At 43.8% G+C, this 16,424-nt stretch overlaps 1 protein-coding gene across 1 annotated transcript; it reads left to right on the top strand.

Annotated features, from left to right (window-relative positions):
• The first annotated feature begins 4,268 nt into the window (after positions 1 to 4,268).
• LOC131694586 (uncharacterized) lies at positions 4,269 to 9,587 on the top strand. The gene has a single exon (XM_058983059.1). The coding sequence runs from the start codon at positions 4,269 to 4,271 to the stop codon at positions 9,585 to 9,587; it is 5,319 nt and encodes a 1,772-aa protein (XP_058839042.1).
• Positions 9,588 to 16,424: the final 6,837 nt, after the last annotated feature.

Below are 16,424 nucleotides of genomic sequence, written 5' to 3'. Positions count from 1 at the left end.
ATATATGATTTTTCATTTTCAAAGATGGCCGCTTTTCAAGGCATTCTCAGTTGAACCTTAAAGCTGTTGGTTAGAGTAGTGGCTGCCATCTTTGTTCAACGCATTAGCTCAAATGGTGGAGCGACAATTGGGATTCTCGATTCGAGTTTTTGTAGCGCTCGAACCCAAGCATTTTATTATTTTCAGGGCTTTTGTGTTATTTGACTGGTTCTTCATAACGAAGCAAAGTTGTTGATGCCAATGGCTTCTTCAACGACTTGTTTGTAGAGTGACTGAACTCAAATGTCATTATTTGTCAAAGCGGATAGCGATACAATTTTTTTTAATGAGCTGGAATTTTTTTAAAAGTAATTCAAAAAACCCAAAGAAGCGGTTCGAACCCCCTAAACCCTCTCCCTGTACATGGGCATGTAGTAACATATATGTTATGTATATGTTATGTGTTGTTCACAACAAGTCGTCGTCAAGTTCGCACGCTTTTATCGTTCGATCCAGGTGCCGTGCGCGATATTTCATTTAGTTTTTTATTAATTCAGCTTTTCGTGTGTGTACATCAATCATAATGAGTTGCGAAATTTGCACTTTCGACACTTCCGCCGATACAGTTATGTGGACGTGTATAGGTTGCCCAAGAAAATTCCACGCCGCTTGCATTGGAGTGACTGTTCCGAGGGGATCACTGCGGAAGAAGGACAAGAGGGTGAACATCAACTCGTATCTATTACCGTGCTGTGAATCATGTCAAGAATTGATGCAGGCCAAGATTGAGTTCAAAGGGCTTATTGAACAACAACAACTTCTGGAATCACAACTGCAAGCCAATACGGAAGTAATGCACCGGCTCGCGTTTCAACTGGAGAAGCCTAACATAGTTCACGAAGCGATCGATGGCCTAGAAATTTTGCTTACAACAATAAAACAGGAATTTATAGCAATAAACAAAAACAGCAGTTTGACTGGAAGTGTTGTTGCCATTAAAAATCACATTACCTCGCTATTCGATACAGCAATGACGACAACGAAAAATAATGTCTATAGCACGCTGAAAACGGTAACGTCAGAGCTATCAGCTGAACTGCGCACCATGAATGATGAAATAAACCAGCTTAATCAACTGTCTCTGGACACAGCGGCTAGTATTACTATGACGTCAAACCCGACGCTGGGGATTGATATTCTTGACGAGCTTAAGTCTCTGTCAGCGAACATATCCACCAGTCAAAACTTCACAAATTCTGCGCTAACTATTGATATCCTCGACGAACTTAAGGCGCTTTCATCAAACATAACGGCAAGTCAAAACGCTACATCATCGCTTGATTCATGCCCCAGTTTGGAAGCCGAATTAAATAACGACAAAAATATCGATAACTCAGGTTGGCGCTTTTTGGGTACAAGGAAAGTATGGAAAGCAGACTGGAGCGATTACGATGCACGCAAATTAAGAAACCTGAACCAGCAAAAACAGGCCGAAAAGGCTAGAAGACGTAAAAAAAGATCGAGGCGAAATAATAATAATAACGTTAATGAAAAAAACAAAAGCACCACAAATTTTCCTCGACCTGATCAAGAGCAAGCAGCGCGCCACTCACGACAGCCAGTTAATAGTAACCATACGAGTAATACCAATCGCAGAATCACATTTAGGGCCGGCAACACCCACTATAACAAAAACCATACGAGTAGTCACTACAACAATAGTTTCCTGCCACCGGATAGAGTGCTTCTTGCGGCTGCAAAAGATCATTTCTCAGGACCCCCCACGAACTATAGGCCAACAATTCAGTTTCAAAGAGGACCGACATTGAATCCCTATCCAGTGGATGATTTACCACGGTCGACGATGCAAATGCACCCAACCAGAGTTGCACGAAATCATGACTATCACTTTTTCATCAAAATGTACGCAAAACTTCGGTCACAAATCAAAATGATCGTCTTTTTCAGTTGAGAGAACTTGAGCAACCAAAACTGAGCATAGTGAGTGCCAGCAACAGTGACGAGGGAGAGTGAGAAAAAAATGACGGCACGCAGCGCAGACAGCAGAGTCAAGTCAGCACACAATGCAAATTCTCCTCTTTCAGTTTTGTTTACCTCGCGCTGTAGAGGTAGACACCTCGTAAATTCAACAAGCGTAGTTTTTATTCATTTAATTATCACCATATGATTCAATCACTAGCCAGTATTTATTGACCCTTCTGCACTTGCCTTAAATTCGAACGAAAACAGTAATATACTGATATTTAAACTTGAAAGATACCTATATGCTTTTGACCTGGTTACCTGTAAACATATTTATCAAGAGATAGAGCACATTTTTAACTAACCAAACACATCAACATGACGAAAAAATCTATTTGTTTTGGTTTCCTTGCATTTTAACTCTGCCTACTGCGATTGCGAATAAACAAAAGTCTGTTTCATATTATTAGGGAAGCCTATAGAATACAACACGAATGTTTAGTAACTACAAGGATACACCCTATGCTACAACCCTGCATCATCTCATCATTCAACCACGGTCCCCACACTACCATGGGTTCAGCAGCACAGCAGGTAGATTCTGCGCAAAGTGGATAATAGCAAGCTAATCCAGAGGCAAACCATCATCATTTAACCGGCAACTACAACCATACACACATTAGGGAATGTGGTGGAGAGTCATCATCATCGTCGCGACGGTAGAGCGAGAGCAGTGATCACGATACCACTACTGATAAGGATCACACTGATAGCAGCACATCGTGAGAGCGTAAGAGAGATCGGACCGATCGCCAAAAACATCGCAGGCCACATCGGAGGTCTGCTGACCTACTATCAGTGAGAAGCAAGGCAGTGCAGTACTAACCAGCAATCAGATCGGTATTGGAAGACCGTGTGCGCCGTTAAAAAATGAATTAATGTACCATAGTTTAAATAGATTAAAAATTATTATCGAACAGAAATATATGTAGTTACTAAAGAGCTTGTGTTAATGGTACATCGCGAGTGTTCTTTGGTCATTTGATGCTCGAAAACCCTATACCACAAGTGATCGTCGCCTGAGTACCCGCGGGCCGTCCGTTCCCGATTATCTCCAGCCACCAGCAGCAATTTTCTATCTTCAATCCGTGGTGAGTGCAGAAACAGTCCGGCAAAGGATTTTTAACCCCATCGGTGTTGGCCCGGACCCATTGGAGCCAACATTTTGGTCCTTCGAGCCGGATCGTCGGACTGGCATCAAATTCCACGGACATTCCATAAGGACCCATCGGCGCTACTCACGCGCCATTATAGCTGTTGGCATTGTACTCGGACGCCATCGCGACCTACATGACGTAGTAGTTGGCGTCATTATTACCCAGAACAATAGCGCAACCCAATCGACGCTAAGGATTCGCCATCTTTTCGGAACATCAAACCTTCGACTGGACATTCGCGCCAAAGGATTTTTCTCAGGTGAGTTGATCCACTACAATATGTCCAGCCGAAGCTGGCACCTTACTCAGGGCTAACACTCGCCTTTACCATTTTCGTTGGTCATCGAGCTGCGTTTCGTGGATACGAAAACTTCCTGCCGTAGTTCCGCTAGTCAGTTAAAATAACTCAGGTGCATGTAATTGGACCGACCTACATGGCACATTATTCATACATCGGTTCCTGGATAACGAAAACCCTTTGCCGGTGCAGGAAAAATACCATCCACTAATTTCAACGAAATCGGCAATTACCAGAGAACGTAAAACGAAGAGGAAGCACAATATTCTGTTTCTCCAGGTTAGTGAAGAATAGTATATGCCAGCCGAAGCTGGGATCTCAGATATTATACGTATTGATTATTGTTCATCCTCTTCGACTGTGCCATTTTACAATATTCCGGTTGGTGGTTGCATAAGCAACTGAGGCCGCTATTAAGTACCTACCATCATATAAAATCATATTTTTGGAAAATCGCAATTTGGATTGATTCTTATTCTGTGCTGCTGGTAGTTTCTCCAGGTGAGCTACAGCAGTATATGGCCAGCCGTGGCCAAGGTCTATTTGATAGTACATCCTGGTTTTCTCCTCTTCTTATTCCTAACCCGGAGCGTTGTGAGACACTATTTGACGCCATATTAAGTCACGCTGGTATACGGATACTAGTTTCGGATTTTCAATTTTTATTTGGATTTGGTGCGCAGTCTTTTCGTCCAGGTAAAATACAGAACAGTATATGCCTGGCGAAGCTAGGGCGTATTGCAGTATACTACACCGTTTCCCTCTCCTCTCGTGTGTGACAAACTAACACTATGGCTCCCGCTGCATCATCCGCTGCCAAGAAAGGGTCATCTCTAAAGCTGTTAACAACGAAGTTGAAGGACGTCCAATCATCATTCAACGATATCTGGCAGTTCGTAGAGAACTTCACGGAAGAGGCTACAATCACCGAAGCGGAGATACGCCTGCAGAAACTCGACGAGCTGTGGGAAAGATTTGGTGACATTCTAGTTGAAATCAAATCTCACGATGACTATCCTGCCGATGGTGATGGTTATGAAAAGGAACGAAAGGAGTTCAGCGACTACTACTATAGGGCGAAATCGTTTCTCTTGGATCGGGTCAAAGAGCGACAGGAGCATTCGAGTTTGGAACAGTCCATCCGTGTCGGGGACACGACGATGCAGGGTACGTTGGATCACGTGCGGCTCCCGCAGATAAAGCTACAGTCTTTCAACGGGGACATCGACGAGTGGCTGAGTTTCCGGGACCTTTTTACATCCTTAATCCATTGGAAGTCTGACTTACCGGAAGTGGAAAAGTTCCACTACCTCAAGGGGTGTCTGCAGGGCGAACCAAAGAGCCTAATTGACCCTTTGCAGATCACAAAGGCAAATTATCTAATTGCCTGGGACATGCTGTTGAAACGGTACAACAACAGCAAGCTGCTGAAAAAGCGACAGGTGGAGTCGCTGTTCAAGTTGCCCAGCCTTTCGAAGGAGTCCGCTTCAGAACTACACATTCTGTTGGAAGGTTTTGAGAGAGTCATCCAAACGCTTGATCAAACTGTGCAGCCTGGAGATTATAAGGACCTCCTGCTAATCAATCTTCTCACCGTGCGGCTGGATCCAGTAACCCGTAGAGGGTGGGAAGAATGTTCGGCTAGCAAGGAGATGGATACACTGAAGGATCTGATAGAGTTTTTGCATCGTCGAGTTCAGGTACTGGAGTCGATACCACCAAGATCAATGGATAACAGGGGCATCCATCAGTCACAAGCGTCTTCGAAACAGAAGCCGCCTAATGTGAAAACCAGCTACAGCACAGCACAATCATCTGGGGGACGCTGTGTGGCATGTGCGGCAAACCATCTGCTGTATCAGTGCGGTTCATTTCAGCGGATGTTGGTGGCGGAACGAGACGCATTACTTCGGACTCATTCACTCTGCCGAAACTGCTTCCGACAGGGTCACCAAGCAAGGGATTGTCAGTCCAAATTCTCGTGCCGCAATTGCAAGGGTCGGCATCATACCATGGTCTGCTTCAAACGCGAGAAAGATAGCAACGGCAAGGGATCAATCGTTGCAACTGATGGAAACTCCACTACTGCGAAGGAACCTCAAGCTTCTTCCACCCAAGGGGCTAACCTTGCAGCTACCGACGTGTCAGCATCCAATCCAGCTCAGCAATTTTCGTCACAGGTGCTGTTGGCTACTGCGGTAATCATTGTCGAGGATGATGATGGTAGACATATTCCAGCTCGTGCTCTGTTGGACTCGGGATCAGAGAGTAATTTTATTACGGAGCGGTTGAGTCAACGATTAAAGGTTAAACGGCAGAGAGTAGATATATCGGTGCTCGGAATCGGCCAGGCCGGCACTAAGGTCAAGCAGCGGATTTTAACAACGATTCGGTCACGAGTTTCCGATTTTTCACGAGAAATGAGCTTTCTCGTATTGCCAAAGGTAACTGTAAATCTACCTACGGCTACGATCAACGCAACAGGATGGGCAATTCCAAATGGCGTTCAATTGGCCGATCCGTCATTCTGTGTTTCTAAGGGTGTGGACATAGTACTCGGCATTGAAGCCTTTTTCGACTTCTTCGTTACTGGTCAGAAAATTTCACTTGGCGAGCAAATGCCAGCTTTAAACGAGTCGGTGTTTGGGTGGGTGGTGTGCGGTGGTCTGTCAGCTCCCAATCAATCGCTACAGATCAACTGCAATTTATCTATGTCGGATAGCCTGGATGCGCTACTGACACGATTTTGGGATTGTGAAGAAATAGAATCGGTGGTAAACTATTCTCCGGAGGAAGTGCGCTGTGAGGCATTATTCGCACAAACGGTCCAACGTGGAACATATGGACGGTATACTGTTTCTCTACCGAAGGACGAAGAAATTCTTGCACGGATGGGCGATTCAAGGGACATCGTATTCCGACGGCTCCTGGGAACGGAGCGCAGGTTAGCAAGGAACGCTGACTTGAAGGAACAGTACGTTTCGTTTATGGACGAGTATTGTCGTTTGGGACACATGAAAAGGGTCGATATTAATCCGCACGATACAATCAAGCGTTGCTATCTACCACATCATCCGGTGGTTAAGGAGGCAAGCACGACCACAAAGGTTCGAGTGGTCTTTGGCGCATCTTGCAAAACTTCGTCGGGCATCTCGTTGAACGATGTACTACTGGTGGGGCCGGTGATTCAGGAGGATTTACGGTCGATAATCATGAGATGCAGAACCAAGCAAATCATGATTGTAGCCGACGTCGAAAAAATGTTTCGGCAAATAGATGTCAAACAGGAGGAGAGACCACTGCAATGTATTCTTTGGCGCCCATCGCCTGCGGATGATGTAGCAACGTACGAACTTAATACGGTAACCTACGGTACCAAACCAGCACCGTTCCTAGCAACGCGCACACTAAAGCAACTAGCGTTAGATGAAGAAATTCGATTTCCGTTGGCAGCCCAGGCAGCTATCAAGGACACGTACATGGATGACGTGTTAACAGGATCGGACAACGTTGAAGAAGCGATCAAGCTACGAATTCAATTAGATGAGATGATGTCCAGCGGGGGATTTCGTCTCAGGAAATGGGCTTCCAACGCAGTTCCAGTTTTGGCTGGAATCGCTGAAGAAAACTTAGCGATACGCGATGCTGATGGGATCAACTTGGACCCAGACCCCTCAGTGAAAACCTTGGGACTTACATGGTTGCCAAATACCGATGTTTTCAGGTTCCAGTTCAATATTCCGACGCCTGATACTGTGGATGGCTTCTCCAAACGTCGTATTCTTTCGATGATAGCCACACTGTTTGACCCATTGGGACTCATAGGAGCCACCATCACAACCGCCAAGCTGTTCATGCAGCTTTTATGGACGCTGAGAGACGAGGATGGCAACAGGTTAGACTGGGATCAACCTATACCACCAACGGTGGGTGAGAATTGGCGAAAGTTCCACCTCCAGTTACCGTTATTGAACGAGATACGAATTAACCGAAGTGTGATTCTACCTGGTGCGGTGGCAATAGAGTTACACTGCTTCTCGGATGCTTCTGAGAAGGCATATGGAGCGTGCATTTACATTCGGAGCCAAGATGCAGAAGGGAAGGTGGCGGTTCGTCTGTTAGCATCCAAATCGAGGGTTGCCCCTTTAAAATGCCAAACGATACCGAGACTTGAGCTTTGTGGAGCGCTCATAGCTGCTCAATTGTATGAGAAGGTACAGCAGTCTGTTCGAATCAACTCTCCCGTTTTCTTCTGGACAGATTCCACTTGTGTGTTGCGGTGGATTAAAGCGGTACCATCTACGTGGATCACGTTTATTGCCAACAGGGTGGCGAAAATACAAAACCTAACGGAACATGGGGAATGGCGCCATGTTCCCGGAATACATAATCCTGCTGATTTGATATCCAGGGGAATTTCCCCACAAGATATTATAAATAACGAATCCTGGTGGAATGGTCCATCCTGGTTGGCAGAAGCTCGTGATCAGTGGCCCCAGTATCCTGGCGATTTGAATAGCGAGGAGGAAGAAGAGGAAAGGCGTCGTACGGTGATTGCAGCTCCAGCTTCATCAGTGACAGAATTCAACGATTGGTATATCGGTAAATTTTCGTCATATTCGGAAATGGTACGACGGACAGCAATTTGGTTGCGACTAATGAAGTTACTGCGCACGCCGAAGGAAGACCGTCGATCAGGGTTTCTCACTAGTATCGAGCTACGGGAAGCAGAATGTGTTTTAGTTCGCCGTGTGCAATTGGAGACTTTCTCCAAGGAGTGGAAGTCACTATCAAAGGGTGAACCGGTACCAGGTCAATCATCGTTACGATGGTACAATCCAATCATCGCCGAAGATCGTCTCATCAGGTTGGGTGGAAGATTAAGGCACTCCAAGGAATCAGAAGAGACTAAACACCCCATGGCACTCCCAGCTCGCCACCGCTTCACTCGCATGTTGATGCAACACTATCATGAGCGGTTACTTCATGCTGGACCTCAACTGCTTTTGAGCGTCGTTAAACTCCGCTTCTGGCCTTTGCGTGGGAGAGATATGGCAAGGCAGATAGTGCACAAGTGCCAGAGATGCTTTAGATCGAAACCTACACCCGTGAAGCAGTTCATGGGAGAACTACCAGAGGCTCGGGTGACAGTCTCTCGCCCATTCTCAAAAACGGGGGTAGACTACTTTGGACCAATTTATTTAAGACCTGTTCCCAGGCGAGCGGCGGTGAAGGCGTACGTCGCAATTTTCATCTGTCTATGCACAAAGGCAGTGCACATGGAGCTCGTTTCGGACCTCTCTACCGACCGGTTCCTGCAAGCACTTCGTAGGTTTGTGGCAAGGAGGGGTAGATGCACCGACCTTTATTCCGACAATGGTACCAATTTTGTCGGAGCACGAAACAAACTGCTGGAGTTCTTGGAGTTACAAAATAGCAAGCAACACCGGGACAAGGTGTCCAAGTTCTGTGCGGACAAAGGCATGCGGTGGCATTTCAGCCCTCCAAGTGCCCCGCATTTCGGAGGACTGTGGGAAGCAGCAGTCCGTTCGGCCAAACATCATATTCTGCGAGTCCTTGGAAATAATCCAGTCACGCCGGAGGATATGAACACGTTGCTGATTCAGGTGGAAGGATGCTTGAATTCCAGACCAATTACAGCTCTTTCTACTGACCCAAACGATCTAGAACCATTGACACCGGCACATTTTTTGGTAGGAACGTCATTACAGTCCATTCCTGAACCCGAATACGAAGACATCCAAACAAACCGTCTGAACCGATGGCAGCTGATGCAGCGAAACCTTCAAGATTTCTGGACGAGATGGCGAAGGGAGTATTTGTCTCAGCTCCAATCTCGAATAAAACGTTGGCGCCCGCCGATACAAGTGGAAGTGGGAAAGCTTGTTATCATACAGGACGATAATCAACCTCCCCTACGCTGGAAGATGGGAAGAATACACGCCATTCATCCTGGAGACGACGGGGTCGTGCGGGTGGTGACACTAAAAACAGCCACCGGCATGCTGACTCGACCAGTTGAGAAAATATGCATCTTACCTGCAGCAGAATTCGTCGACGATGCCGAGTCAGGTGATCATCAAGATTAAGGAAAGCTTCATCCTCCCCATCCCCTCCCACGTCGAAGAGGAGCCTTTTCTTTCTTTCTTTCAGAAATGCAGCGATTTCAGGGTGGGTGAGGATGTTTAGTAACTACAAGGATACACCCTATGCTACAACCCTGCATCATCTCATCATTCAACCACGGTCCCCACACTACCATGGGTTCAGCAGCACAGCAGGTAGATTCTGCGCAAAGTGGATAATAGCAAGCTAATCCAGAGGCTAACCATCATCATTTAACCGGCAACTACAACCATACACACATTAGGGAATGTGGTGGAGAGTCATCATCATCGTCGCGACGGTAGAGCGAGAGCAGTGATCACGATACCACTACTGATAAGGATCACACTGATAGCAGCACATCGTGAGAGCGTAAGAGAGATCGGACCGATCGCCAAAAACATCGCAGGCCACATCGGAGGTCTGCTGACCTACTATCAGTGAGAAGCAAGGCAGTGCAGTACTAACCAGCAATCAGATCGGTATTGGAAGACCGTGTGCGCCGTTAAAAAATGAATTAATGTACCATAGTTTAAATAGATTAAAAATTATTATCGAACAGAAATATATGTAGTTACTAAAGAGCTTGTGTTAATGGTACATCGCGAGTGTTCTTTGGTCATTTGATGCTCGAAAACCCTATACCACAAGTGATCGTCGCCTGAGTACCCGCGGGCCGTCCGTTCCCGATTATCTCCAGCCACCAGCAGCAATTTTCTATCTTCAATCCGTGGTGAGTGCAGAAACAGTCCGGCAAAGGATTTTTAACCCCATCGGTGTTGGCCCGGACCCATTGGAGCCAACAACGAATATTATACCTATTATTAAATATTACATTGCTTTAGCATGTTCCATAGTCATACATCGAATGAATTTATAAATGCGCGTAATTCTATTACAGCTCTTATCCAAACGGTGAAGGAAATTGAAATACAATTTTTCTCGAACAATCGTTGGTTAGCAACCAAACCACTTTTAAACAGGTAAATGTATTTGAACTGTAATATTGAATTCAAGGCTTGTATCGTGCAGAATTTAAAACTTCCCTTGCCAGACTTAATGACAATAACTTTCGAAACTGACTGTCATCGAGAGATTTCAGTCAAGCTGAAACGAAACGAAGTGAGCAAAAGAGCAAAAAGACAGAACATTTTTCCGCAAAGGCACTCACGTAGTATGACTGACAGTATATGTCACTATCTCAGTGTGAGAACTTACACGGAAAGAGAGTCGAATATGAGTGCTTGCGACCGTGTAGGAAGGTTTTCTGTTTACGGTTACCGAATGCAGCACTGCTTGTGAGTTTAACTTACCTGCTGTTTGTTTTTGTTTATGTGCTGTTATTTTTCTCTCCCTTCCAATTCTACTTCCCCACACCTCCTTGTCCTTTTCTTCCGCTCAGGAAATGATGAAAACACACGGCAAGGCACAAATCCTTGACTATATATGGGGAACGTGCCATTCAAGCCAATATATTCTGATTCCTGATTGAGCGACACTTGGATTCGTCCAATGCCATCCTGGGCTTGGTTTTATGATGCCGTGAATTTCTTGATCACATGGAATAATGGGTGTTCAATAAAAAATGAGAATTTTTCTGTCATGTAGTTAAAAACAAAAAAAAAAAATCAACGAATTCACTTTTTTTAAACATAATGTTTATTCTCCAAAAAAAAAAAACGTCAATGAATATTGGAGAAGGGGCCCTAGTGAACCGTACGACGCAACTTAGTCGCGATGGTCTCACAGAGCGCTGGACGGCGTTGACGTCCATCTTCCGGACACAATTCCGGATCTTGGTGTCAACTGCTTCGTATCCTTGGTCCGCCAATTATTTTTGTACACTAGGGCACTGAGGGAGCCAAAAAATTAGCAATGGGATGGCACTGGGCCAAGTTGGCCGAGTTCCATTCTTTCAGCACGTACGGTATCTTTTTCTGCTCAAGATACTCCAGTGTCTTCTTGGCGTTATTGGGAAGACGCTTTGTCCGGCCAGAAGACTTACTTTAGATCCGCATGATGCTCCTTTAAGGACGGCAGAAGAATTTTCTCAAGACACTCTTCCTGGTACACTTGTTGATTGATGGCCAGACCGCACAGTGGCCGGCGAACGGACAAAACCTATGTTTCAAATATTGATATTTTTTATTTTTCCTAGGTTTCTTATGTATTGACATATTCTCCAAATTTTGTGACAATCGAATGAGAATTAAATTTTTAATAGAATTTTAAACATCTCTGTTTCAGACAATTCTAATGAAATTCATTTACGAAATCACAGTATCTATCTCCACTTCAAAAACATGTTGCTCTTTCAATTTTATTCAACTTGAGCACAACTAGTTTCATTTTAAAGGATGTTTAAAGAGCTTTATTGATCATTTGAAGATGTTCACCAAATTTGATTCGAACTATGTAATATTATTACAAATATATCTTGAATGGGTTGATAGCAAATTCCTTTTTTTATGCTTATAAGAAAGGTTCGATAGCACTGTATGGGAAAATTTACCTCATCTTTTATAACTTTTGACATTAAAGATGAGCTTAGCACCCCAAAATTACCTTAACATGTGATTGTTAGCCAGATTGGGCACCATGTTTGGTTTTGTCCGACTTTTGTTCGAAGACCCGCCACTGTGGATCGCTCGGCTTGAACCACGGCTTTGAAATCCCTCTGTCGGATATGGCGATGTACAGCATAACTTTTTTTCAAATTTATGCTTAAACTTATATTTTACTGCGGGGGGTGTGGCCGACTTGTCGCTGGAATAGTAGCTGTCATTTCCTGGAATGTGGGTCTTCGGGAGCGGAAAGTAACTTTTATCGTCTAGCATGAACGACGTCCCGCGGTAGTTCTTCGTCATCCACCAGCACTGCGATTTCACGATCGCTATCTGCTCGTCCGTGTACTCGAGGGACCAAGTTTTCTTCCGACAGATGATGTCCTCCATCTTGAGGGTTCGGTGAATCAAGATATGGGAGCAGTGATATTTTCGGCCGGAGTTACGCAAACTCGTCCCGTACTTGTAGTCGAACAGCTTTTTCAACGCTTCCTTCTTCTTTTTCGTCATTATCTTCGCCGGACGGCCGCTACCGGCCTTCCGCTCCACGCTCAGGGATGCCAGTATCCGGTAAACTGTACTCACCGGAACGTTTTTGTCTCGCAAGTGGTCTACCGTAAACTTTTTTCCACGATTACAATCCGTTTCGTAAAACCGTACAACACGCTCGCGGAGTACTTGCTGTTTCGACGTCATCTTCCATTGAACTAACAGCACTCGAGCGAAAAGAAACATGCCACCCATGTCTAGGGAGTTCAGAGAGCAATTCTCTTGGAGAGAAAAATATTTACGCTCTTTACTTTAATTACAGAAAGGTATTGAAATTATTCTCATTTTTTGAGTGAACACCCGTTATATATGAATGTGCGATTTCGAACTGCTTACCGAGTAATCGGTATTGAGTCAGTACGATGCCAATATGAACTTTGAACTATAGAAAATTTTCAATGAACATTTCTTGCATTTTTAGCAACGTACCTAAGAGTCACAAATAATCTAGTGCATCTTTTTAAAATAGGGTAGATGAGCGCTTATTCATCTCATTACTTAGGATGTCACACTTTCATTCTGTTTTCTTCTTCTTCATCATCAAGTAACACCGACGCCAGAGAGAAGACTTCACTTATAGACCGGTCACCAATGGCTTTACTTCCCTTCCGAAGGAAGGCGTGACCACAATTTTTTCATCTCAGATAAATCTCAACGACCTTGGCTGGGATTAAACCCAGACCATTTGGTGTGAGTGGCGATCACGCTTATAACTCAACCATCGGCGCTGTCAATTTTTGTTTTTTGTTTGTTTAAAACTTCGCCTTTGTATCATTTCTAATAATTGTTTTCTTTCAAGACGAACGTTTCGAAGGCTTGTTAATTGTATAATTACAGGCGATTTCAAACTCTCCCGGAAATTTTCTACTTGTTGAGAAATTTTAAATTCGCTTCAAACTCAAAATTTTCACAGACCAAAGTTGACCACCAATACTAATTTACGTATTGTACAATGTTCATTTTAAAAACGAATTTCGAACCCCTCCCGAATTATTTTTTGGATCCGCTCCTGATTTAGGGTGCTTTACTAGAATAATGCAATACAAGTTGTAACAGCAGGTAAATATATTAAAATTTAATACATTTTTCATTACAAATATTTTAGGCTAGAGAATTATAGTACTTCTACCTTACGACCTAGTGAAACTGTTTTTCATAACTAGCTCCGATATAGAGGCATGGCATTGCACTAACACGTAGTAAGAAGGTGTTCATACCGCACGAGCACCAATTGTGATTTGAGTGCTAAGTCACAACATAGCTATAAAACAAATATTAGGTGCTAGTATAAAAGTGTGACCTGCACCGTCAGCTTTCCGAACTATCCACTAAAATTTAAAGCCAAAATTACTCGAAAATCACATTAATTTGTAAGCAACCAACATATAGTAACAACTGGTTCATTTATCGAGAATCCGATCGCGCTTGGAATACATATGTCCTAATCACATCCCAGTATTCATAACAGCAGCACACAAACAAACCAAAACAACTATATCCCGAGACGACCCCGGAACAAATGTTTCCTGAATGGAGCATCCGGTTTAAATCTTTTCTTACACTTCCATGAAAAATGGTCACGACTAAAGAAACGCCCGTACCGTTCGTAAATCTCTAGGTGATAATTTATTCATATCTGATTCACCCTTGCCCGGATGCTGGGCCGTGTCGGAAACTGCTGTGGAACCAGAAACTCCAACCACCACCGAGAAATCGCGCCGGGGAAATGGCCAGCAGCACGTGGAGAGCGGTGAAACAAGCACCAAAGAAACCATGTTTTCTTTATTGCATGAATCCCCCACTTTCCTATTATGAATATGAGTTTTGTGTAAAATTTCCCTCGTTTGCAATTCCACCGAATTGGTGACAATGCTCTCTCTCTCTTCTTTGTAGTATATTGGCGAACAGGGCGTGTGGGAAGATACGAATGAATGCCAAGCAAAAGGGACAGTTTTCCACACTCAAATACCGGTACCGGTGGCGCGAGGGGCTGACGAAGCTTCCTAAATACCGATGAAAACTAAATTAAACAACAGCCAAGCAGCTAAATATAGCCACTGAGAAGCTGGGTAAGGCCAAAGAAAATTGCACTCGTTGCCAGCCCATCAGCTCGAGGCACAGCGACCGGAAAAGTTTCCCTGCGGAAAGAACACCCGTATACGAATGTATTGTTGGCAGGATTGTTTATTTAAACTATTAAAATTATGCTAAATAAACAGTCCGGGTTTGGATGGGTTGACTTTGTTTTGCTTTGGCCTGGTCGTCCTTTCGCCGCTCCATGCTACAACGAATAGCAGTTTGATTAGATTTTTTGTGTAACCAAACAATGTAAAAGTTTTTAATTAGTCGGAACTTCCACCTTGCGATACTTTCACGACGGCCGAGGAAATGTTTATTAGTACCAAATAATGAAGATACTTCAGTTCAAATTGTATGTTTAGAGATACAGTTAAGTCTATCTAGGAATAATAGCCTTGCAGATCACGATGAAGCTCGAAATTTCGCTTCTGAATTGGAGGCACTTTCTAGTCTTGTGCCAAAGATAAACTACCGAACTCTCCTCCTACCACGAAGTACTGAGTTAAACCAAATTGAGTTCCTCGCCAACACAGCCCGCCGGAACAATCCTTGACGGTTTTCTCAATCGCCTTCCATCTGTAGGATTTTCCAGACTCCAATAGCAACGTCAATCAATATTCATCACCGCTTCGGTGCGGAGGACGTCCTCACGATTGCAGATTTCGGAGGCTGGCATCCTGCCTTGGCACTGCATAATACCCGCGGGCATCCACCCTCACAATCAGTCAACCGTGACGAGCTGCGGGACGGCACGGCACGGAATCGTCCGGGACGTTTGTTAGATGGGAAAATAATAGCATTTCCCTAATGAAAATATCGACTTCCTCGCGGCTTCCGGGTGCGTGGTAAAGATTGATTTTATGGTAATCTTTTTTGTTCTGCTACCATTAGTATCGTTTGTCGTTTGCCTGCTGTTTTTTTAACGGAATGAGGTTGTTAACGACATGTGTGATTTATTACTCGATACATTGTTAGTTATTCAATTTTTATTCCATCAACGACATGAAGTATGAGGAAGTGCCGAAATGTCATAAAGTTTCCTTGACGAAGTTAAGCGCCGAAGATTATAAACTTGGCTGAAGCATTTAGAGTAGAAAGAAACGTCAAGGAAAAAGTAAAAAGTCACCTGAAGTCGTGATTAAGGGGTTACATACCATTTAATTTTTAAAAAAATCGATTTTTAATTACTTTATCTGAAAGTACAACTCCTTGAAAATATATTCCCAATTTTTTTTTAGAGATTCGAAAAATAGATCGAAAGTTACAGCGCTTCCAAGCGCGCTACGTCTACTAAGAGCAGTGGTAACTTGAAATTTTAAACTCGATTATCTCGAAATGTCGTTTTTCTAAAAATAGTTTTTCCGTGATCGCGATTGCCGAAAAACAACCACTCAACCAATTCTCTTAAATTTTTTTTTAATTGATCGTAAATAATTTTTCTCGTACCTTAACGATCCCTTTTTTATGCATAAATTTTTGTTTTGTGTATGAGCATTTTTAGTACAATTTTCAGGGCTAAAAACAGCGATTTTTTAGGAAAAACTTTTCCGAATGCAGAAAAAATTATTATTTATTCAACTAATCGTTAAGGTACGAGGAACTCATACAATAATTGAATTTTTTGAGTTT

Source organism: Topomyia yanbarensis, unplaced genomic scaffold (genome assembly GCF_030247195.1).
Source record: "Topomyia yanbarensis strain Yona2022 unplaced genomic scaffold, ASM3024719v1 HiC_scaffold_100, whole genome shotgun sequence".
Taxonomy (NCBI): Eukaryota; Metazoa; Arthropoda; class Insecta; order Diptera; family Culicidae; genus Topomyia; species Topomyia yanbarensis.
This window is presented reverse-complemented; position numbering and strand designations above follow the sequence as displayed.

Bases quoted from the DNA above. Each gene is read 5' to 3' on its own strand.
- LOC131694586 (XM_058983059.1), top strand. From the start codon at position 4,269: ATGGCTCCCGCTGCATCATCCGCTGCCAAGAAAGGGTCATCTCTAAAG.